At 34.4% G+C, this 26,409-nt stretch overlaps 1 protein-coding gene across 6 annotated transcripts in view; it reads right to left on the bottom strand.

Annotated features, from left to right (window-relative positions):
• Positions 1-26,409, bottom strand: part of N4BP2 (NEDD4 binding protein 2) — a 73,885-nt gene that overhangs the window by 25,070 nt on the left and 22,406 nt on the right. For all 6 annotated transcript variants that reach the window (XM_042251325.2, XM_042251326.2, XM_060416986.1 and 3 more), the window contains 9 exons: positions 23,543-23,667; positions 21,241-21,329; positions 17,745-17,821; positions 13,348-13,500; positions 9,291-11,665; positions 8,592-8,677; positions 8,036-8,081; positions 6,504-6,700; positions 407-525 (listed from right to left, as the gene is read on the bottom strand). In XM_042251325.2, coding sequence (XP_042107259.1) covers positions 407-525; positions 6,504-6,700; positions 8,036-8,081; positions 8,592-8,677; positions 9,291-11,665; positions 13,348-13,500; positions 17,745-17,821; positions 21,241-21,329; positions 23,543-23,667 — 3,267 coding nt within the window. The remainder of the gene's footprint in view (positions 1-406; positions 526-6,503; positions 6,701-8,035; positions 8,082-8,591; positions 8,678-9,290; positions 11,666-13,347; positions 13,501-17,744; positions 17,822-21,240; positions 21,330-23,542; positions 23,668-26,409) is intronic.

The following is a 26,409-nucleotide window of genomic DNA, read 5'->3' as shown; positions in this document are numbered from 1 at the left end:
CAAAGGACAGTACTTTAAGACATCACTTTCAGAGTACTATGGAATACTCTATAGACGTTAAAAAGAAAAGAGTATTTATTCTGTCACAAAGTATGGACAGAAAAAATAAATAACAGCAAGACTACAAAATAGTATATAAAACACAATCTATATATATATAGTCAACAAAATAAATAGGTACACATGTGTACGCATATTTAGTATATGAACACGAGAAAAAATTGAGGAGGAAGATGAACCAATTGACAAAAATTCCTCACTTTCTACATTACTGCATTTAAATGGTTTATAATATACCTCTATTATTTTTGTTATCAGAAAAAATAAAAATAAGAGATTAAAATGTATGACATACACTTTCAATCACATCACAACAGAAACTGCAGACAATCCTTCTAGTACTCACTTGTGGTCCTTGAAAATGTCCACCAGGAAATTTTGGTTAATGGCTGGAAATATCTTAAAGAGTTGCTTCTCCTTTAGCTTAGTGGCACAATCTTTCTCAAACATAAGTGTCTCCCTTTTCTAAAACAGACAAAAAAGACAAAACTCATTCTTACTATGGAATTTACAATACTAGTTATGCTGATCCAAAACCACGCTTATTTCATTGCAAAAACACTAATAATTTAAAAGTAACCACAGACTTTCTTCATTGATTAAAGGCTGAAAATAGAAATATAAGCATTCTTGCACTGTTTATTTATATCCCATTTTTTACTAAGTATTCGAAGCTGCTTACTAATACACACACATAATCACACATATACATATATATGTGTGTGCATGTGTGTGTATATATATATATATATATATATATATATATATACTATCACATATGACACATGTGCTGTGTCGCTCAGTCGTGTCCAACTCTTTGTGACCCTATGGACTGTAGCCCGCCAGGATCCTCTGTTCATGGGATTCTCCAGGAAAGAATACTGGAGTGGGTTGCCACGCCCTCCTCCAGAGGATCGTCCCAACACAGGGATTGAACACAGGTCTCCCACATTGCCGATGGATTCTTTACCGTCTGAGCCACCAGGGAAGCCCACATTCGATCATATATTACACATATAAAAAGGGTGAAGTATATACATATAAACAGGATATAAATAAATGAAGAAATCAGAGAGTAGAGAAAATAAAAGTAAGAATACAGGATAAAACTAACAAGAAAATTAGTATAAATAAATGCATGCTACAAAATCCTGTACAATTCCTAAAGGTGGGTCACAGATTCAGTTCTGAGCTTCTCAATGGCCAAAGCAAACGAGAAAACAAAGATTCTCAGTGTCCATGAAACAAAAAATCAGCTGCTCAGGAGAAGAACAGCTTTTTCTGGTACTGAGACCTGAAAGAAATTTCTCGCATGGGTCCTCATAAAAGGGACACTCTGTGATGCTGTGAACAACGTCCTTAAAAACACATTCTCCTCAATGGGCAGAAACTACAACGTACAAATGAGGTGCAAATTCAGGCTGACAGAAAAATCCACATTAAAAATTTTTTTTCACAAACATATTTATTCCAAAGGAATTGTATGAGAATTGCTAAGTGTTATTTTTTCAAAGTTGTATTTGGATTGTTTAAATTGCCAAACCAAACAGGCTTTTCTAACATGTGCTAATTTAATTCTAATTAAGGATTATAGTAATCATTTGTAAAGGGATTTCTAACTCTAAGACAATTTGTTAACATTGTGATTTAACTATGTAATATTTTTGTTTATTCCAAAAGTTCTAGTGTCTAAAAAATAACTTCCTATAAAAGTTCAAAAGGTATCTGAAAATGTAAAAATTACAATAATTTGGGACAGTCCTAGAATAGCTATTGGTTTTGAAACCTAGCCATATTTAGGCCATTTATAATACCAAACAACAACAGAAAAAGAATCACAACAGGCAACAACCTGACCAGTCAAAAAGACTGGTGAAGCTGAATGTATCACCTACCACAAGAGTGATGAAAACAAGCCACCTCAAGAATTTTAAATATTTCACATCTTATTTTAAGATATACATTATAATCTGATCTTACTAAAAAATTCAGTGATTTTTTTTTTAAAAAAAACCTCAGTGATCAGATTTACTAGCATCTGCCAGGTCATAGAGTATCTCTAAACTACAAGTTCTAAGGTCTTATGAATTAACTGAAAACAGCAAGGAGATTAAATCAGTCAATCCTAAAGGAAGTCAACCCTGAATATTCATTGGAAGGACTGATGCTGAAGCTGAAGCTCCAAGACTTTGGCCACCTGATGCAAAGAGTCAGCTCACTGGAAAAGACCCTGATGCTGGGAAAGATGGAGGGCAGAAGGAGAAGGGGGAGATAGAGGATGAGATCGTTGGATCACATCAGCGACTCACTGGACAAGAGTTTGAGCAAATTCCAAGAGATAGTGAAGGACAAGGAAGCTCGCTGTGCTGCAGTTCATGAAGTCCCAGAGTCGGACATGACTTAGCGACTGAACAACAACAATCATCTTACAATTAATTATCCTCTTCATGCATTATGCCTAATTTTTATTTTGTATTCTTTGCTTTAAAAGAATGTAAAGTGTATTTCTCCTTTGGAAAATTCTGAGAAATTACTGAGAAATTTTTTCAGAAATTCTCTTACTGAGCCTCTACTTAAGCAAGAATATCTTTAGGATCAAAAGAGTATAGCTTCTATTATCAAATTCACAAAAAGACAAGAAAAATCACTGACAGAAAAAAAATTAAGTTGGAAACTCAAAGAAACTTATTTGTTCATCATTATGTGAAGTGAAGTGAAATGAAAGTCGCTCAGTTGTGTCTGACTCTTTGCGACGGCAGGAACTACACACAGTCCATGGAATTCTCTAGGCCAGAGTACTGGAGTGGGTAGACTGTTTCTCCAGGAGATCTTCCCAACCCAGGTATACTAAGAAATAAAAAGGCAGGCTAGAACCATAAACAAAAGTTTCAGCAGCAGAAAACACCATTTCAACAAAAAGTGCCTCATCATTTGAGCGTAAGTTCTAGGCTTTCCTTATATGTAAATTGGAGAGGATATCTAAAACAACACTAAATTATAAGATCCTACTGAAGAGACTGTTCCTTGGATTATATAAACACGTAAAGTTGGTAACGGTAGCATATTTCCAAATTAATTAACAAGTGAGGAAAATAAATATGAAAGTAGAAAAATCCCATCATTCTTTCTACACCCCCATTCTATCAATATATATTTCAACCAATATAAAGATGTTTCTTTGAGCAGTCAAATAAGTAGGAAAAAGAGGGGGAAAGGTTGTAAGATCACCAACTAAGAATTTTTTTTTTTTCCTAGAGAACTGAACTAATAATCTCTAAGGTCTTTTCCCTTTTGATGAAGAAGCTGAAGTTGAACGGTTCCATGAAGACCTACAAGACCTTTTAGAACTAACACCCAAAAAAGATGTCCTTTTCATTATAGGGGACTGGAATGCACAGTAGGAAGTCAAGAAACACCTGGATTGACAGGCAAATTTGGCCTTGGAATGCAGAATGAAGCAGGGCAAAGACTAATAGAGTTTTGCCAAGAAAATGCACTGGTCATAGCAAACACCCTCTTCCAACAACACAAGAAAAAACTCTACACATGGACATCACCAGATGGTCAACACCGAAATCAGACTGATTATATTTTTTGCAGCCAAAGATGGAGAAGCTCTATACAGTCAACAAAAACAAGACCAGGAGCTGACTGTGGCTCAGATCATGAACTCCTTATTGCCAAATTCAGACTTAAATTGAAGAAAGCAGGGAAAACCACTAGACCATTCAGGTATGACCTAAATCAAATCCCTTATGATTATACAGTGGAAATGAGAAATAGATTTAAGGGACTAGATCTGATAGATAGAGTGCCTGATGAACTATGGACGGAGGTTCCTGACATTGTACAGGAAACAGGGATCAAGACCATCCCCATGGAAAAGAAATGCCAAAAAGCAAAATGGCTGTCTGGGGAGGCCTTACAAATGGCTGTGAAAAGAAAACAGGCGAAAAGCAAAGGAGAAAAGGAAAGATATAAGCATCTGAATGCAGAGTTCCAAAGAATAGCAAAAAGATAAGAAAGCCTTCTTCAGCGATCAATGCAAAGGAACAGAGGGAAACAACAGAATGGGAGACTAGAGATCTCTTCAAGAAAATTAGATACCAAGGAAACATTTCATGCAAAGATGGGCTCAATAAAGGACAGAAATGGTAGGGACCTAACAGAAGCAGAAGATTTTAAGAAGAGGTGGCAGGAATACACCACAGGAAGAACTATACAAAAAAGATCTTCACGACCAAGATAATCATGATGGTGTGATCACTCACTTAGAGCCAGACATCCTGGAATGTGAAGTCAAGTGGGCCTTAGAAAGCATCACTACAAACAAAGCTAGTGGAGGTGATGGAATTCCAGTTGAGCTATTTCAAATCCTGAAAGATGATGCTGTGAAAGTGCTACACTCAATAGGCCAGCAAATTTGGAAAATTCAGCAGTGGCCACAGGACTGGAAAAGGTCAGTTTTCATTCCAATCCCAAAGAAAGGCAATGCCAAAGAATGCTCAAACTACTGCACAATTGCACTCATCTCACACGCTAGTAAAGTAATGCTCAAAATTCTCCCAGCCAGGCTTCAGCAATACCTGAACCAAGAACTTCCTGATGTTCAAGCTGGTTTTAGAAAAGGCAGAGGAACCAGAGATCAAATTGCCAACATCCACTGGATAATCGAAAAAGCAAGAGAGTTCCAGAAAACATCTATTTCTGCTTTATTGACTATGCCAAAGCCTTTGACTGTGTGGATCACAATAAACTGTGGAAAATTCTGAAAGAGATGGGAATACCAGACCACCACCTGATCTGCCTCTTGAGAAACCTATATGCAGGTCAGGAAGCAACAGCTAGAACTGGACATGGAACAACAGACTGGTTCCAAATAGGAAAAGGAGTACGTCGAGGCTGTATATTGTCACCCTGCTTATTTAACTTCTGTGCAGAGTACATCATGAGAAACGCTGAGCTGGAAGAAACACAAGCTGGAATCAAGACTGCCAGGAGAAAACAATAACCTCAGATATGCAGATGACATCACCCTATGGCAGAAAGTGAAGAGGAACTAAAAAGCCTCTTGATGAAAGTGAAAGAGGAGAGTGAAAAAGTTGGCTTAAAGCTCAACATTCAGAAAAGGAAGATCATGGCATCTGATCCCATCACTTCATGGGAAATAGATGGGGAAACAGTGGAAACAGGGTCAGACTTCATTTTTTTGGGCTCCAACATCACTGCAGATGGTGACTGCAGCCATGAAATTAAAAGACGCTTACTCCTTGGAAGAAAAGTTATGACCAACCTAGACAGCATATCCAAAAGCAGAGGCATTACTTTGCCAACTAAGGTCCGTCTAGTCAAGGCTATGGTTTTTCCAGTAGTCATGTATGGATGTGAGAGTTGGACTGTGAAGAAGGCTGAGTGCCGAAGAATTGATGCTTTTGAACTGTGGTGTTGGAGAAGACTCTTGCGAGTCCCTTGGACTGCAAAGAGATCCAACCAGTCCATTCTGAAGGAGATCAGCCCTGGGATTTCTTTGGAAGGACTGATGCTAAAGCTGAAACTCCAGTACTTTGGCCACTTCATTTGAAGCATTGACTCATTGGAAAAGACTCTGATGCTGGGAGGGATTGGGGGCAGGAGGAGAAGGGGATGACAGAGGATGAGATGGCTGGATGGCATCACTGACTCTACGGACCTGAGTCTAAGTGAACTCTGGGAGTTGGTGATGGACAGGGAGGCCTGGTATGCTGCGATTCATGGGGTCGCAAAGAGTCGGACACGACTAAGCAACTAAACTGACTGAATACTAATTTTCAGAATTCCAAAAAAAGTTAAGAAAAAGAAATGCAAAGGAAACCAAATTATCTTATGAATTCAGATAGTTCAGTTCAGTTCAGTCATATAGTTAGATAGTCTGAAAAAGAAAAAAAATTAAATTCAGAGCAAAGTGAAGTATCTGTTTGAACTTGTCTTATTGAAAAATTAGATAGGAAAAGAAGAGTACTTAATTTAAGATTAGAAAGTTTCTAAAATTTTCCTCTAAAAAATTTTGCTTCAAATATGAACTCTTCAATAGCAAAACAGTCATTTCTTATTCTAACTTATGAATGAAATTATCTTCAAATGAAATATTTCTTTCATGTTTTTCTAGAATGAAAAAATTTACATAAGCAAAATTATAGACAAGAAATATACATCTGCAAAATTAAATCCAAAACAACAGATTTAACATAACTGGCTTACTGTTACAGAATGTCAACTAATTTTGTAGAAGTAAAAACCTTTAACTTCAAACTACATTTAAAACATTTTTCAATTTTAACACTAACTTCAATCAGGTTAAAGTAGATTCCAGACTACAGAAAGTAGAATCAAATGAAAATCACAAACTAAACATATAATCAAACTAGAGTAAGAAACAAAAGCTTAATATTTATACTAACTCATACCAAATCATGCTTTTCCTGTAAGGCAATTTCTTCTGACATTATTTCTCTGAGTGATACTTTTTTAGTTTGAATGTTCCAGTGATCCAATAAGGGTAGCATTTCAGATGCTGCTAAAGTCTTCAGTAATTTTTTGCCTGTTCTCTGAGATGATTTTTGTTCTGAATTATCAAGACCAACATGCCCAACCAGGGAAGGATCTACAAAAGCAGTTATCAATAGTGTCAGACCGTGAATAACAAATGTACAAATTAACAATTATTCTGATGTAAATATATACCTCAGACAGACCCAGAAAACATGACTTTTTACTCTTTGCTTATAATACAGTTTGCAAATTTCAAAATATATCTTCACATAATTGTAAGTATGAAATATGTATAAATGTAGGAATAATTCAAATGAGCAACAATCTGAGTATCATTGTAAATCAACCCAATGCTTCCCACTCTTTTTCATATCCCTTCAACAGAGAAAACAGTAACACACGTATACATTGATAAACAGAGGAAGCTGCAGCCAGCCAGGAGCGACCAGCTAGAGCAGCTGGTCAGCTCTGCCTGGCCACTCTAAGAACTGAAAGGATTAATATTTTTGCAAATCTGTAACCCACTGAAGGCACACAATAAACACTGAACATTGATACTCAAGATAAAGAAGGAACTGAACATTCTAAGAAGTTCATAACAGTAATATTTAATGTATATTTCAGCTTTTCTAAGAGCAACACATTCTGATATATACTTTTGCTCTCCTGGAAAGTGAAGAAAAAGCTAATACTGTCATCTGAATAACTGATACTATTTGGGAACCTCCAGCTCTCAAATAACTTTGGTTCTTGAAGCTACAATACAGGTCTAGATTAAAGTTAAGAATCTTCACTCTAACCATCTTCAGTCTGGAGTCCTAGTATGAAGTGGACAGAAGCATCTAGAGAAACTCAAGCACAAAAGCAGGACCTAGAACAGGTCTGCCACTGTGCACTAACCACTTAAGACACTGCATCTAAGAAATCTTCTGGAATTAAATATTTTCAGTTTGACAGATATACCCAGAAAGCAGGCTGACTTTTATGCTCTAATCATATTAACATCAATAAAAGTTTAATAGCCAAAGTAATATTTCAATGATGCTATCAAAGATAGGAATATTATATTGCTCTCAAATCAGAACAGTTTTCTATCATTCAGAACAAAATCATTAACAGGAAACATTCTGAATATACGCATTAGAGCACACCTAGGTGCTTCATAGCCTCATAGTTGAAAAACAAATTTTTCAATTGAAGTATAGTTGATCTATAATGTTGTGTTAGTTTTCAGTTATAACCTGAAAGTTAAATAATACAGGAACTTTTTTCCTCTTTAAGTTTTATATCAATATTAAATGTTCAATTTTTTTAAACTTATCTACAAATCAAAATTCTTTGGTAACATACTTTGTGGAAGTATATTTAAAATGAGCTGAAATTCATACACACACATCAAGTTTCAACATCAAGGTAAGAACATCAGAAGTGAAACTATGTGATTTACCTTGCATTAACTTGCCAAAAGATACCTCTTCTTGTCTTTGTCGCTCCTAAACACAAAGGCAGAATAGGGGATTGGCAAAAAAGGGTGCATTAGAAAACAAGCTTATGTTATTTTTCTCAGTAATCATTTCTCCTTATAAGACTATCAATCATTCTTGCTAAATCTAATAAATCCAGATAAATATAAATTATGACTATATCTATGTATCTTTTCTACTTAGAGAGCTCTTATGCTGTAATTTTTTAAAAACTGTTTATGAAACTATTTAGCATTTCAAGTCTTTAAGGAGCAAAAAACTATTTATGATTTTTTTTTCCTAAAATAAAAAATCAATCATATTGAGCTCCATCATTTGTTATATAGTTTGGTCAGCCTGGATATAATCTAAAATACTGGAAAGAGAAAAAATATCAGTAATCTGTTAACTGGTAAAATTCATTCTCTCTCAAAAGAAAAATTCAACAGAATCTTTCATATAACATAACAGATTGTAATGAAGAGCAAAGGTGACAAAATGGACACAAAAGGAGCTCTTTATAAAAAGAAGCCTACCAACCATTACAGATTCTTTCCATTTCTCATGAATCACTTTAGCCAGATTCAGATCTATATGAACCACACAATCCTCAACTGTTAGGGACCCTTATGAGGAGAGGAAAAAAAGAAAAGAAAATATGACCATTACTCATTATACATTTGCAGAAAACATACTCAACTACCTTACACATCATAAAAAAAAAAAATCTATATTTTTAATTACTAACCTATGTCTCTAGTTTTAAAACTCTTGGAATATTTTTATGTAACATGTCATTGTATTCACACTTCTTGGCAGATGCAATTATACAATGCTTCATATATTTAAGTTATTCATGTCCATTACACTAAATATATTTAATATGTTCACTTCCATTAAGACTTTCCAATAAGTGTGTCCTAAGGAATTATCTTGCCTTACGTGTATCTGGAGTAGCATCAAGGGATTAAAAAGATGTATCTGTGCAAACAAGTATGAGGTAAATACCAGAGAAAATTTTCAATATATGCATGGGATGAATACAAACTCTATACTCTCTGTTTCTTAAAATTATGTATTTAAAAATCCTCTACAAACACATGGTGCCAGAAACAATAATGCAGTCAACACACTTTTACATTTGTTAACATACAAAATAATTTTAAAATTGAACTAAAACTATCTATATTCTAGTCACAGAAAAATGCACATATAGGTAATAAGTTACTTTTTCCTTACCTGAATCAATACCAACAGGGCCAAATAATTCATTGAGCTGAAAAGCCAGTTCAGGGGGCAATGCCAATTCAAGACAGTCTATGGTCAGAGATTTGGTTGTCACTGGAGTGGGATTCAGTGCCTCAGCTTTATCTTCTCCAGTAACTCCAGCTGACAAAGCACTCCCTGCCATCAGAATTGTCTCCATTTCCTGTTCCTCTTCAATCATAAATTCTTCTGTGCTTGGAAATTTCACATTGTCCTTTGGAAGAGTTTCATTTTTATTTATTTCAAAAGAGTTAGTAAAATAAGTTTCTTCATGTAATTCAAGATTTGAAGCACTTGATACAGAGTTCAAAATGTCAGACAAATTCAAAGAAGAAGGTATATTATCTCCAGTCTCTGCAACTTCTGAATTCTTTTCCATTTCACTCACAGTTTTAGTGGTAGTAGCTTTTAGAGTATCTGGAAAAAACTGCTTCACATTATATAAACCTGAAAGTTCTGTTTGACTATTAGGAAGTACTTCATTACTATTATTTAGCTCTACAGTAGGAAGTATACTTGTTATTAATCCAGGTTTTTCAGTAGTTATAGCTCTTATTTCTGCCTCCTCTAAGTTTTCCTTTTTGGAATCACAGGTAGACTGTACACCAGTGTTATTGCTTTCAATTCCATGGCTAAATTCTGGTACAGAAAAATTAGAATCCTCTAAGCTTCCTCTTTGGCTAATAATTTCCTTCAAATTCAGTCCCAGAGAAAATGGCCCAATTTGTGCTTCATCGTATGATTTTTTTATATTCTCAAATTCAGTATCCTCACACAATTTGGTTTCAGAATCCAATAAAAGGCTTGTGGCCCAAATAATATCTTTGTTACACCTCTCATATAAGTCTTTTAGGGCTTCTAATGAAAAAGACCCAAATAGTTTACAAAGAATGTTAAGATTTTCAGATTCATCAGCACTGGTAAGCTCACTTTCTTCCACATATGTGCTTTTGTCATACATTACCCTATATGGAATTGTTTCTTGAACATCCAATTTTGTGTTAATATTCAAAGTTTTGGGTTTAAATCCATCTAATCTTCCTGTTAATACTCTCAGAGATTCGGAAACACTAATTTTATTTTTTTCTACTTTCCATAAGAGAGCAAAATCCTGTGGTTCAGTCTGGGTACACATGCCTATTCCTATTCCAGGGGCTCCTTTAGTCTTTTCTTCTGAAAATTCAGCTAAAGTTTGTGGTCCTACTTCTCCCTGGACAGTTGGCACACTATTGATGTAAGGAAGAGACAATGCGTGTTCCCTATGAATCTTTTTACTTGGACAAGTCTTACGCTCATAGGTCATTTCATTGGGCAACATTTCAGAACTTCGAGTACAAGTACCCAATGTTTTTAGCTCTTCAGGGCTTGTGCCCCAACAGGCCTCATGTGAAGAGTATAAGGATATTTCATTCATACTGTTGTTGGTTCCAAATTCTAGGTTGGGTTCATTTAAGCCAGCCTTTGGCATTCTTGATCTGTGCTCTCTCTGAGCTAATGAATCAAGGGAAGGCCAGTCACCCACAATGTTGAATGAATCTCTTTCAGTGTTTTTATAAGTATCATATTTACAGCTGTTGAAAGATTCCAAGGCATCATCACACTGTGAAATGTTGTCATCCTCTACATTTTCATATGGAGATTCTTGTGCCTGGATACAATCTACACTCACAGATAAACTATTATCTAATATTTTATGTGACTGAAGGCGATTATACTTTTTGTCATTTTGTACAGATGAGGCTTTTTCCATTTTTCGGTTCCTTTTTGTCCTCTGACCAATACTCTTATCAACTGGCCAGTCACCAACAAAAGACAGCTCGTGTTTTGGAAACTTTTCCAAAGTTGATTTGCTTTTTTGTTTTCCAAAGGCTTTTTTCTTTACTGCCGCTCTTTCTTCCAATATTTCACTAGATAAAGATTTTTCATTTTGATGGGGTACCGGATTTGAAAGACCACAGTCCCCTTGATTATTTTCACCATAACAACTACTTGGTGACATTCTCTCTAACAAACTATCTGCATTGGTTTCATTACATTCTTTTTCAAGAGCCATTTCTACTGGCTCTTCTTTTTCACTTTTGTCTGTAACTTGTACTTCGCTTTCAGAATCAGGAAAGTAAGTGTTTGGAGATTCCTGAATGAAAGCATTCTGAATATTGGGATTCATATCACTTATTTCTTTTTTTCCTTTGTTTAAATCAGCGTTAGGGAGATATGCAATATTCTCAGGTAACATATTTTCTTTGGTCACATCAAGTTTATTCTCTTCAGTTAACTCTAGATGCTTCAAAGACGAGGATAAAACATTTTCTTCTTTCTCAGAAGTAATATCTTCATTGTCTCTTGGGCTGTAAGATTTTTTTTTAAGTATTATAACGAAATCTCTTACTGTTATAATTAGTAATATTAATACTGTTAATATATTTAAACTAAAGAACATTAATATTATGATTTAAACTAAAGAATCTTTCAATTGAAAGACAAGATACCTGATCTTTCCCTAATACATGATGAACACATCCCTTTATTGTAATCCCAACACCTAGCACATCGCCTGGCATACAAGAAGCACTCAAACTGTTTTTTGAATTAAATAATTAACAGGAGATTTTCAGTTAAGATGTTTATTATGCATTAAATATTAAAGTTAAGATTCTAAATTTGTTCACAGAACAGGACACCTCCCGGGCTCCTTTCCAACTTACTTAAGCTTAATGCATGTGAAACTAGGTCTGCCTCTGTACCACCTGTCATTTGCTACCAAGGAAAATGCTTAAGATTGATTTACAAAGTCACAAAGAGTCAATCAACATGATTTGCACAATTAAGTCAAATGAGAGATAGGGAGGACAGCTCTCATTTGAAATGTCACTTGCTGAATTTTTTTTTAAACCACACTCAATGTTATTTTCAGACTCAGAGCACTTTTGCCAAATCATTATATTAATACTTTCAACCTCAGTGCATTTTCCTTATTTGTCAACTCATCTTCCTTTCTATATTGCAGGAGTTCTCAAAGGCCCACCTCTCCCATGAAGCCTTCCTAAGTGAAATCACACCTGACCAGTTTTCTACATCCAGATGCTATTATAAGTCCATTACAAGTATTAATTCATAATCCTTATGAGATCCTTATAAGCAAAGTGTTATTGCCATTTTGCAAATGAGGAGCTGAAATATAGAGAGATCTTATAATCTGTCAAGATTAAGTTTTGGGATATGAAGCCAGGAAACACAGCTAAGGAGCCCATATTCTTATCCATTTTGCAACACTGCAGCATTTACGAATCTTTTCCTAACTCCTTTTCAACAGAGCCTCTCATCCCCTACCATCAAAAAATGTGAGCATTCAGACCTCTCTATATATTTAAGGCTCTTCTTTCCTCACCTACTTATTCAATTGTTTATTTGCCCTAAATATTTTTTAACAGAATCAGTGCTATCCTGAACTACAAACTTCCAAAGGCTATGACTTGTATTATTTAATCAAAGTATACCATGAATAATAAATTTTTATGATAGCTTGAAAGTATTTTTATTAATATCTAAGAGAATTAAGAAGTAATGTAACTACAAAATAAAAGCAGAGGGTAGATAAGGTAACAGATAAATACTGCAACAGCAAGTTAAATAAAGAAGGCAAGAATATTCATAGCATAAAGATGGACCTACATAAATCAGAAGACAATGAAACTCCCACATATGTCATCACTCACATAAACTTTTACTTCTCTTGCTAACCATAAGTATCCTGCTCTAGGTAAAACTATACCTAAACCTTATAAACAACAAATGCCTAACTTATTTTTACATTTATTTCACAGTGATTTTAGAAGTTTCAAAATTATCTTTTTTTTTTTAATATATTTTTTCTGGGCTTATGGGATCTAGTTCCCTGACCAGGTATCAAACCTGGGCCCACGACAGCAGAGTCCTAACCACTGGACCACCAGGGAATTCCTTCGAAATTATCACACTTTTAAAATTAGGTTTTCAAATTGAACTCTGGTACATAGAGACTTTAACCTACCTAGTACTTCTGTCACAAGAATATGCACACAACTCAACACGTTCGATTTTTTCTGGAACCGAAGAACTCATGATTATTGGCACTGAAACAAAACGTTGATAGTGTTCCAACATTCTTGTTATTTTTTCTTTGCTTATCCCATGAATATTACGCCTAAAAATTCCAGGGGGGGAAAAGGGAAGGAGGAACATCACTAATGACATTTTTTTTTAATCGGCTCGTACAATGTCAAAAAAACAAACATTTCTAATGTGTAAAAATGTCGAAAATGGTTTATTATGACACAATTAAACTATTTAATTTTAATTTTCATTTTATTCAGGATGTCTTAAATTACTATTTTCTTAATCATGCCACACAATCTTTTCCAAACATCCTTTATCAAGTTAGAAAAAAGCAAGCAAATCTTAACAACTTTAAAAGAACTTATTCACAAGTGCTATTAAAAAAAAGTCATAAGAATATGGCCATCATTTTAATTAATTAATTACTAACTAGTGACTAAAAAAATTCTACTCAGAGGCTCTTACTTACATCAGTACAGCAGACAAGATGTCCCAAAGGACTCTCCTATTACAATAAAATTGGATCCCAAATAAATTATACACACACTTCAATACATCTTAAGTTTAAGCAAAGAGAAAAAAATTCCTATTTGAAGTTTCTGGATGTCCAAATATGAAATCGGCTATATTTGTGCTTTCACTCACTGTAGCTTATTTCTTTGTTTTTGTTTATAAGCTCGTATACTTAGCTGAATCTAATATATGGGAATCCTTAGGCCTGAAACTGAGGGTGCTTTCATTCATACAGCATCAGGAGTTGCATCTGCCAAGAGGCAAGATGGTATGCTTTAGTTCTTTAAGAGTTTTATCTTAACGAAAACATCTCAGTTGCAACTCTCCTATCTCAGGTTGGATCCAAGGTTTAGTGTCTGGATCCTGGGGGTAGTATCAGCATTTGCCAGCTGGGCAAATCTGGCTTTCATATTTACATACCTCCATCTTGTCTGGTTTCAGATCACAAAGAAGCAAAGAGATAGAAAATATGAAAGAGAGGTTAAGAGACGTAGACACAGAGGACAGACCAAAAAGGTCTAGTATGTATCTATCTAAGTCCCAGAAAGAGAAGAGAGGACACGTGGGACAGAAACAATTTAAAGAAAAATGGTTAAAGAATTTTCCAGAACTGATGAAAGACATCAATCTCCTAATCTCACAAATTCAACAAATCCCAAGCAAGATAAATAAGAAATCCACAACTAGAAACACAGTACTGAAATTGTCACTCACCAAAGATAGAAATCGTATTAAAAGCAACTAGAAATTTGATAAACAAATTATCTACAAAGAAAACAACCATTAGAATTATACCTGACAACAATAGTAATGGAATCCAGAAGACAGTTAAATGTTAGCAATAACAGAAACTGTAAATCTAGAATATATACACTCAGCAAAAGCTTACAAGAATGAGCACAATAAAAGAACTTCCAGATTAAAAAAAAAAAGTTTGACATAAAGCATGCCTAAATTGTAAAGGAAATTCTAAAAGATGAATGTCAGGCAGAAGAAAATTCTCAGATGAAAGGCCTATGATGAAAGAAAAATTAAGCACAAAGCAATAACTAAATTATTAGTGAAAACGAATACTACCTGTACATTCTAGACAGTCAGAGCCTGTAAGCTGGAAGGGAGGTAAATTATCAGAGTTAATATGTTTGAAAGTTCTTGTATGTGGGAGGAGGAAGGCTAAGAAAATGGTTTAACTTAAAAGTCTGCACAATAAAACTTTTAATGTATCCACTAACAGACTTAAAATAGTATATGTAATCTCCAAACTAGTACAGAAGGAAAAAATGAGCAAGCAAATCTGCATTCAATTTTTAAAAATCTGAAGTAAGACAAGATAGGAGGGAAAAGTCAAATATTTAATTTTCTGTGATAGGAAAAAAAATCACAAAAAATGTGAGATAAATAAAAAGTACATAGAATGAGACAGTAAGAAAGAAGACCAATTATATGAACAACCAAAATAACTGTAAAGAAACTAAAATATCAGTTAAAAGCTAAAGACAGAGTGAATTTTTTAAAATCCAGCCATACTAGTTATAAGAGATACACCTAAACATAAAGATACTGAAAGGTTGAAAGGAAAAGTATAGAAAAATTAATAACACTCAAATACCAACTAAAAAAAGCTGGTATATTTCTACTTATATTAGACAATTAGATTTTATGACAAAAAGTAATACTAATAAAGGAGAAAAGCTTCAGTTAGAGTGATACAAAGATCTTAAGATTATATGGACTTCAAAAAATATCCTCAGCATATTTACAACAAAATTAGAATTATAGGGAAAGACTAGTATAATCAACATAATGGTGGTAGAGGAAGATTTCAACACACCTCTCACAGTAGATTTTTCTCATCCCTCTCTTAAAGATTAACCCATTAAGCAAAATTCTCAAAAAAGTAAAATTATATATAATGTGAGCAAATGAATAAGCACGATTTAATGATATAGTAATACACTGTAACCATTATAAATTCTTATCAAGCAAATATGAAAATTATAACAAACTGATAATGAACTAGTAAAACACATCTTTAAAAATATCAGAGAATTAGTTTGATACAAACCACACAATCTTATCTACTGCAGTGAAGTTGAAAATCAATTTTTTGAGAAGATAAATTTTATATTCATCTACTCAAAAATTCAAAATATAGTTCTAAGTAACCCAAAGGTTAAAGAATAAAAGGAACAGTAATGCAAACTAGAAAATAAATGATTAAAAGAAGATATTACACAGTAAAATTCTAGGAGCAGCTAACATGGTAGTTAAGGAAATATATAGCATTAAATGCTCATACTAGAAAATGATCTGAACTTTCAGTTCAAGTCTTACAAAAATAACAATAAACAAAACAATAGTTTTTTTTTAAGCAAAGAAAGTAGAATAAAAGAGAAGCAGAAATGAATCAAACATAAAACAAACTTATAATAGAAAGCTCAACAAAGCAGAGATGTTTATTTGAAAATGCTAATAAAAAATCTGATCTCTGGTGAGAATAAACAAGAAAAAAAGAAGATACATGTAAACATATTAGGATTAAAAAGGGGAACTAAGTATAGATGTAGCAGAGATTTAAACTTGAAGAGAATATCAACTGTCTTAATAAAAAGTCTTAATAAATTTGAAAACTTTGGTATAATGGACAAATTCCAACTGAAACTTCTTACAGAGAAAATACACAATACAGACAGTTTCATAAGTAAATCCTATCAAACATTCAAACTTACATAACTCAGAAAAAAGAGAAAATACTTCCCAACTAATTCTATGAACCTAAAACCATCATACCAAAACCAGGCAAGACAGGGCAAAAAATAAAAACTGTAAGTCAATCTCACTCATTCATGCAGATGCAAAAATCCTAAACAAAATATTAGAAAACCAAATCTAGTAATGTATCAAGGGGATAATAAAAAGGAATAAAATACTGATACATGCTACAACATGGGTGAACCTTGAAAACATTATGTTAAGTGAAGCTGCCAGACACAAAAGTTCACATGTGATTCCACTTACATGAAATGTTCAGAACAGGTAAATTAACAGAGACAGAAAAGCAGATTAGTGATTGCCAAGGGGTAAAGTGGAACTGGGAGAGACTAGCAGTAGCAGGTACAGGGTTTCTTTTTGAGGTGATGAAAACATTCATTAATTAGATAGTGGTGATGGTTGCACAATGTTGTAAATATCCTGAAGACAAGATGTCCTTCAGTTAGTACTGAAATCAGTTCAAATTACCAAGAAGAAAATACCCTGACCCCTATGGGAATACAAAGCACAAAACAAAACACACTGTCCATGTCCTGAATAACATTTTCATCCAAATTAAACAATTAAAGAAAAAAGTATAATCTTGTACTTTTACAAGATTATAAAGCAGAGCGAGTAGTGAAAAACCCGAACAGCTAACATTTGCTACCCTTTCTGTTTACACGTTCTCACTTCCCTCCAGCACTGTAAGTTACCAGGCAGCTACAATTTGTTCCTTCCAAGTGGCACATAGTTCAGGTTTGCCAAACCCTAGTCTCTTCTAGTTTCAGATACTGACATATTTTTAATAAGTAACAAAGTACTGGCTATATAAGACAACTGGAATTTTTCTGGTTATTAACCCAATTTCAGAATAAAAAGATACAAATTCTTCATAAACTGAAAAAGAGAACCTACAGGCAATAAAAAATTTGTCAGTTTTTAAGTGGCAAAGCCACAATCTAATCCATTTTGTTTTATTCATTATTTATAAGAGGAAAATAATCTACATGGACTTTCTATCACTCTCACAAAACTAAAACATTTTATATAAGCTCCAACTTTTACCTTGCAAGTTCCTTCGGTTTGAATTTCCACCATGTATCCGGTTCCCGGAAAAGGACTTTATATTTATGTTTTTGAGACTACACACAAAAAAGATAAATGCATTTTTAAATAATTACTTTCATGAAATTAAATTTTTCCCAAATTCACAGCATGTTAAAACTGAAAGAATATAAAAGATTATCTATCTTGATGAGCGTGTTACCTGGCAAGATGAAGTCTCTTTGATCCAACTTCTAGAAATTTATGCTACTGATAAAAACTTATGTCAGAGTGCAAAATTATATATACAGCAGAATATCTAATTCATCATTATTTGCAATAGCAAAAGAATACACACAACTCAGTGTCTATTAATATTGAACTGGCTAAATAAAGGAGGATATAGTCATACAATGAAAATACATACAATGGCTTTTAAAATCCTCTATGTGTTATTGAGAGAATGTTCTTAATGTAAATGTTAAGAAAGTAAGATATAGAATTTTCACTAAAATAAAAAAAGATTAATCTGCATATTATAGAAAACTTCTGGAAAGAGTCTCAAAAATACTATGAAAAGCATCTACCTCAAGGGAACAGGACTTTAGGCTTTCTTTTTTATGGCTTGAATACCTATCAGAATATATACGTGACTTTTATAATTTTAAAACTATTTTAAATGACAACGCATTCTTTTTTTTTTTTTTTTTTTTTTGGCCACATTGCACAGCTTGAGGGATCTTAGTTTCCCAACCAGGGATTGAACACGCACCCTCGTCAGTGAAAGCAAAAAGTCCTAACTACTGGTCTGCCAGGGAATCATGGAATTCCCAATGACAGCTATTGGGAAACTATTTTTCAAAACTCTAGTATTTTGGCACCACAATGCCAAAAAAAAAAAAAAGAGAGAGAGAGAAACTATTCTACCTGAACTTTTTCCATCTCAACTGATGTCAATCTTCAGTTACACAGGCCAAAACCCAACTTGATGCCATACTTAATGCCTCTCTTTCTTTCACATCCGTATCAATCCAATAAGAAATTCAATTGGCTCTACTTTAAAAATATATCCAGAATTTAGTCTCTACTCACCATGACCTTCACTGCTACCATGTTGGTCTGAACCATGTCATCTCTTACTTTAACTACCACGAAAGCCCTTTAACAAGTCTCCTTCCTGCTTCCATTCTCCCCGACTCCCAAGTCTGTTCTCAACACTGCCCTACAGTGATTCTTTTAACAGTCAGATCATGTCACTACTCTACTCAAAACCCTGTTATGAACTAATGAATTTATTCCCTCAAATCTTGTATGTAGAAACTCCTATGCCACCATGTGACTGCTTTTAGAGACAGGACCTTTATGGAAGTAATTTAGGGTTAAATGAAGTCAAAAGTTTAGGGCACTGATCTGGTCAGATTAGTGTCCCTATAAGAAGGGACACCAGAGAACTTGCTCTCTCTACCATGTGAGAACACAGCAAGACAGCCACGCAAGAAGAGAACTCTCAACAGAACTTGATCCTCCTGGACCTTGATCTGGGACATCTAGTCTCCAAAACTGTGAGAAAATAAAATTCCTCTTCTTTAAGCTATCCAGTCTATGGTAATTTTTATGGCAACCTGAGCAGACTAATGTATCTTCCATGTCACTCAAGGTAAAATCCTAAGTCCTCACAGAGACCTACGCATAAGCCCTTACCTAAGTCTGCCCTGCCATCTCCCTGGCCACCATTACATCTCTGACCTCACCTCCCACTATTGAGCCCTTCAGTTTTATGACAAGATGCCAATATTGGTCACTGCTATTTTCTGTCATTCTGACAGAAAAGTCCAGGGGTGGGGGGTGGGGGGGGGGAAGAAAAGTCCAAAGATCAACCCAGACGCCAAGGTAGGTAGTGACATGATACCCTGTAATGAGCCTGCTCACTTCCATCTCCTCACCTCAGCACCAAATTTCTATAACTTATTCAATGGCCGGCAATAGTCCAGGTCTCTAATTACCTAAAGGGGTATATTTAGCTCTTAGAATCAAATTAATTTTAAATGCACACATACAAACAGAGAAAAAGAGACTAAGCATTTAAAGACTTTTTCAACTCCCATATCAATGGACAAATCTTAATAATAAGTTACATTACTTAAGAGGATTCTGACTTAGATCAACCGATATGATTTAGCCAGTAGAAACTAAGCTACTTGACTGCTCCCTATTTATCCCTAACTTACTATTTTAGCTACTTTTGTGAATGACACTCAAGATGGTAATAGACTATTATCTCCAATCTATCCCTCTCTTCTATACCTTTCATTATCTTAACAACAAACGAAGCAAAAGGTGATCCTCTTCTCTACAGTAATTCATGCATCTACTTCTTTATGAAGACAAAAGCATTTGGCATCTAAGATAAACAGGAGTCCTTCATATCTCTAAGTAGAGTTGGAAAGAGTCAAGGAATCAGTATTGGAAAAAGGATTTATATTTTTAATTATTATATAATAAATAAGGGAAAAGATAACATTATAGAAGGCTGAAGTCTAAATGAAAATCAGAAACATATAATTTGGGGACTTCTTTATTTTCTACATAGGAAAATAAAGTATTAAAAAATTTTCTAAGATGACAGCAGGGAGCTAAGAAAAACTTACAGAGGAGTCAAGTAAGGTTAAGGGGGAAGTACGTCCCTGTGGTAAATATATTAGTCTAGAAATTAGGAACTCCTAAGGCCAGAAAGTGAACTGAATTTCAGCTCCCAAAGAAGTCTGTTTCCTCTACCACGCTGCACAGAAGTAAAATCTCACTTGCTTTCAAAGGAAACATAATTTTCTTTAGCAAAGTAAAGAATCACACCTTCAAAACAGTATAAACACACTAGGCACAGTAAAGGGGGTATAAGCTGGATGTGTTAAAAATACAGAATAGCAAGTATAACATTCATTAACTAAAGAAACAAGCTGAGCTTTAATGTGCCAGACATGTGCTAACCTTGGGAGAATAAAACAAATAATACACATACTCACAAAAGCTTCACTCATCAATTTACTCAACAAATATATATTCAGTATACGCCAGTGCTATACTTTGTAGATTCAATGATGAATAAAACAATAGCCCTACCCGCAAGAAAAACAGATGGCTTAAAGCCAAATTCAGCCCACCAGCCAATATTTGAACAGATTAGGAACTAAGGATATATATATATATTTATGTTTAAAGGATTGTTTAAAAAGAATATGCAACAGACTATGGCCTGCAAAACCTAAAATACTGACTATCTGGTGTTTTCTAGACAAAAATTAGTCAACTCATGACCTAGATAAAAACAATGTACTTAGTGCTATAACAGAAATAAGCCAGGGTGCCATGAAAGAAGAGTGCCCAAGTCAGCTTTTTAGTAATGAATGAATGCTAACTTACTAAAAAGTCAGGACTGTTTGCTTGAATTCACTTAAGTATTAGTATGCCCCCAAAATTCCAAACCCACTATTAAAGACTTATGACAATTTATGGTACAAACCAAAGCAACATATGGCTTCATTTCCCATGCCTGTAGGTTTGTATTATCTATTATTACAGGAGACACCTTCTTCTCAAATGCTTCTTTTGCTGCAAAACAGAAAATGAGAAATCACTTTTAATAACACTATGTTTTAAAAATCTAATCTCATTGATTAGATTTGAAATTTCATAATTTGAAAATCATAGATATGTGCTAATTTTACTCACAATTCTACTTCTAAATACGCTGAAGAAGGAAATGGCAACCCACTCCAGTATTCTTGACTGGAAAATCCCATGGACAGAGGAGCCTGACGGGCTACAGTCCATAGGGTCACAAGAGTCAGATACAACTTAGCAACTAAACCACCAGTACTTCTAAATACTATTTTGAGTATATGAAAAACTAAAGTACAGGAAAATGCTGAATAATAAATCTTAAATACTAAAATTATAATCAGAAATTAAATAAAAACTGTCTGGTCTAAGTTTGATGTGTATATTAAATGTATAGTCAGCATAAATGGGGGGAAGTTTTCATTAAAACCAATAAAAAGACAATAATCCAATTTAAAAATGGCAAAAGATCTAAACAGAAAGCTCTCCAAAGGAGACAAACAAGTAGCCAATAAACAGACAAAAAAATGGTCAACATCATTAGCCCTCATGGAAATGCAAATCAAAACCACAATGAGATACCACTTAACACCCACCATTAGGATAGCCATAGTTCAAAAGATCAGATTAAAAAAATTTTTTTAATTAAAAAAAAGACAAGTGTTAGTAAAGATGAAGAGAAGTTGGAACTCTCATAAACTGCTACTGAGAATGTAAAATGGTGCTCTTGCTTTGGAAAATAGCTTGGCAGTTCCTAGAAAGGTAAAACATAGACAGGTATATTCAAAGCAACATTATTCATAATAGCCGAAAAATGAAAACAATACAAATATCCATCAACTAATGAATGGATAATGAAATGTGGCATATCCACATAATGGAATATTATTCAGCCATATAAAAGAATGAACTACTGATACTTTCTACAACACAGATGAACCTTGAAAACATTATGCTAAGTGAAAAAAAGCCATTCGCAAAAGACCACATATTATATGATTCTACTTGGATAAAATGTCCAGAATAGATAAACCTATGGAAACTGAAGCAGTGGTTGCCTGGGGTTGGGAGAGAGTTAAGGAGAAATGAGGAGGGACTGCTAATGGGTACGGGGTCTTTCTGAAGTGATAAAAATGTTCTAAATTTGATTGTGGTGATGGTTGTACAACAAGGAATATGTTTAAAACTATCTGACTCTTATCTCACTCAATAAACCTTTTTTAAAAAGTTCTGCCAATTAATTTCAAATTATTATTGCTGCAGTTGTTACAGAAAGGCAAGTTGAACTACTACTGATAAGCACTCTTCATTCTCATTTAACCTTTATAAGAATTCTGGGGGTTTAGTACGATTAAACTCTTTTACAGATGAGGACACAGGATCCTGGAGAGTACAAATAACTTGCTTAAGATCACACAGCTGGTAACTGGCAAATCCAAGACTGCACTTGATCACATCAGACTGTTTTATTTTTGTGTTGGTATTTTCATATTCCTGATTTTCACTTTAATATTTAGTTCAAGAAAGAACATAGAAAATTTTAACCATGTCTAAAGATGACAGACTCAAGAATAGCCTTCATAGTACATTTATCACAAAAGAAAGGCTAAGTAAAATACTGTCTATATGTCTTAACAAGAATTTCCCATATAAAATTCAAACTATTCATAACTAAACATTTCATGATAAAACCATCTTCAGTGAATAGTTGCACAACCTTCCTGCTGGTTTAGTTTGAGGGAACTCATTTTCCACTCTCACACAATCCTATACAAAAATTAAGCCAATCTAGGGAAGACTAGTGGTTAACAATGCAAATTCTATTTTAGGAAACTGGAACCAGAGCGTGCCAGACAACTGTAACCATCTTGAGCTATTTCCAGACCAATGTAGAAAATCTGACTTACTTCTGACAAGATCTCCACTGACTAAATAAAACTTAAACATTCCAGGCAATGTTCTAAGCCATTTTACAAAAATTAACTCATTTAATCCTCATCACAGATCTATGAGACTACCTCCTCCACTTATTATGGAATAAGAATTGCTATAGTTATAATTTTATCTATATTATATAGTTTTAATTTAGAATGAAAGTTAATTACAACTTAAAAGTTGTATGTCACTCAAAATAAAAACACTCGGCAGATTTTTTCCTTTATATTGCTCTTAATATTACCCATCACCTGATGTCTAATCCTTACCACGATTCTGGTTCCATTCATGTGCTTCTCCTAAGTATCTTACATCAAACTGGTATTGTCCATTTATGTAAAAATAATCATCAGTACTAAGAATGACTCCACTTGGATTATCCTCTTGCAAAGTCCTGTGAATGATAAATATAATTACTTTCATTAATTTTTCTTATAAATTCTCTCTCCTGATTTTTGCAAGGTCATAATCCAAATTAAAAATTCAAGTATCATTATGTAAAAGAATAAAGACACTTTATTTCTCAAACAAATCACACTGAAAATCTCTAAGCAGAAGTCTGACTCCCAAGGAAACCGACCTGAGGCAAGTCTACTTTGCTTTATGTAAATTATTATTTCAGAAACTTTAAAAATATATTATGAAGTCCTTTGTCCTTACTATAAAGGTATGAAGGTTAACACAATTTTAAATATCAAGAAAACCAGTAACTAACAATGCTTCAAAATTCTTATCAATCACATGCATCTCCCTCATCTGGTCACTTGATACACACAGATCTACCTTACTCGCTCTAAGCTGAAGGTCACTTCCAGGTAGGCAAGTACCTTGATATTTAATTCTACTTCAAAAGTAGAGGAAACTCTTAAGACTATTAATTTAATCAGCTCAATTATACAAAGTTAAGGACTTCTCTGGTGGTCCAATGGTTAAGAATCCACCTGTCAATGCAGGGGACATGGGTTCAATACTTGGTCTGGTCCAGGAAGATTCCATGTGCCGCAACTTAGGGCAACTAAGCCCATGTGCCACAACTACCAAAGTCCCAAGGCCCTAGAGCCCATGCTCTGCAATAAGAAGTCACTGCAATGAGAAGCCCATGCACCGCAACTAGAGTAGCCCCCACTCACTGCAACTGGGGAAGCCCAGAGCGCAGCAATGAAGACCCAATGCAGCCAAAAATAATTTTTTTTTAATCTAAGAAATAAATAATACAAAGATAAAATAATTTTATAGGGGTTTTCTGACTCCTCTCTTTCTTTTGGCCACATTTGCTTGCAGGATCTTAGCTCACCAACCAGAGACAGAATCCAAAGCGTGAAGTCTTAACTACTAGACCATCAGGAAAGTACCCCATCTCTCTTTCTTGACTCTGGAATTTATCTTCTATATAATTGAGATACATGTAAAAAATAAGCAAAGAGAATCCGCAGAGACACAACAGTGCTACCCTCTTGACCTATACGTATATGTACAACTGATCCACTTTGCTGTACAGAAGAAACTAACAGAAAATTGTAAAACAACTATATGCCAATAAAAATCTATTTTATTTTATTGATTTTATTGTATTGGAGTATAATTTATTTACACTGTTGTATTAGTTTCAGGTGTACAACAAAGTGAATCAGTTATGCATATATATATACACTCTTAGATTCTTTTTCTCATATTAAAATATATCTCTTGAATTTGATTTTTATTAGTATCTACTAAGCAAAAATGGGATTCCCTGATAGCTCAGTTGGTAAAGAATCTGCCTGCAATGCAGGAGACCCCTATTTGATTCCTGGGTTGGAATCCGCTAGAGAAGGGATAGGCTACCCACTCCAGTATTCTTGGGCTTCCCTTGTGGTTCAGCTGGTGAAGAATCCACCTGCAGTGCAGGAGACCCCTGTTTGATTTCTGGGTTGGGAAGATCCCCTGGAGAAGGGAAAGGCTACCCACTCCAGTATTCTGGCCTGGAGAGTTCCATGGACTCTATAGTCCATGGGGTTGCAGAGTTGGACACAACTGAGCTACTTTCACTCTCACTTTAAGAGAAAGAGGTGCTGTTTTAATCCCTGAGCATCCATCCCATAAATTGCACTCACTCACACTGCAGCTCACTTGATCTCACTTTCTAAGACTCCTATATTTATCTTCTCTTTTATCTCTAAGCTTTCCCCTCTGACACTTCACATCTATCTCAGCTATCTTTTTAATTTTTAACCACACTTTAAAGATCCCTTTTCAACAGTTACCCAACTTCTCTCCTTAACTGCTTTAGTATAAATGCTTTTTTAATGTCTTAAGGTCTTCCACCTTTCCAGGGCAACAAAACTATTTTTCAAGACAGCCATTCGTGGCCTTCTTTCCAATAAATCTGAAAGTCTTTTTTCATCTGTCATTTTCCTTGGGCACAACAGCTTAACACTGTTGTGCCACTCTCTCTGAGAAAACTCAGCTACCTATCTCTGCCCTGCCCAGTTATTTCTCTCTTTTCATTCAAATTTTAGCAAGCTCCAACTCTGTGACAAGCATTTCATTCTCTTCCTAATCTCTAACTGTAGCTGCTTCTGGCTCTCAGGCCTCTGAAACCTACTTCTTCAAACTTGTGTCACAGTTCTATTATCTTTTAAGGTGCCCACTTTTGTTTCAATCCTTCACAAAATGAAGTATCATAATTGACTGTAATATCTATAATATTATTTCCTATTATTTGGTCATTAAGTCAAAGAGAAAGGCTATGTCTATAGAAGAATATATTTATAAATATATGAGTAGAATATGTGGAAATTTATTGGAAGATAAATCCAGACTTAGAAAGGACATTAAAAAAACAACTGAAAATGAGCTTATCAAGGTATACATGAATATTCCCAAAGACTAGACACACCTAGAATCAAATAGAAAAGACTCAGCTGAGAACAGCAAACCATGAGAGAAAACAGATAAAACTTAAAAGGAAAAGGGAAAAACTGGCAAAAAAAAAAAAATTAGATGTAAATATTCTGGAATTTAAAGAAAGGATTGAAGAAACTTTGAAAACACCACCCTTTAACAAGTATCACTGAAAGTATAACAAAGTTGCCTCTAACCCTGACTCTGGTCTCTGAGACCAAGACATTCACAACATATCTTAACTACAAAAAGC

This window comes from Ovis aries, chromosome 6 (assembly GCF_016772045.2).
Source record: "Ovis aries strain OAR_USU_Benz2616 breed Rambouillet chromosome 6, ARS-UI_Ramb_v3.0, whole genome shotgun sequence".
In the NCBI taxonomy this organism is placed as follows: Eukaryota; Metazoa; Chordata; class Mammalia; order Artiodactyla; family Bovidae; genus Ovis; species Ovis aries.
Note: the sequence above shows the minus strand (reverse complement) of the source record. Positions and strands in the feature narration are given on the sequence as shown.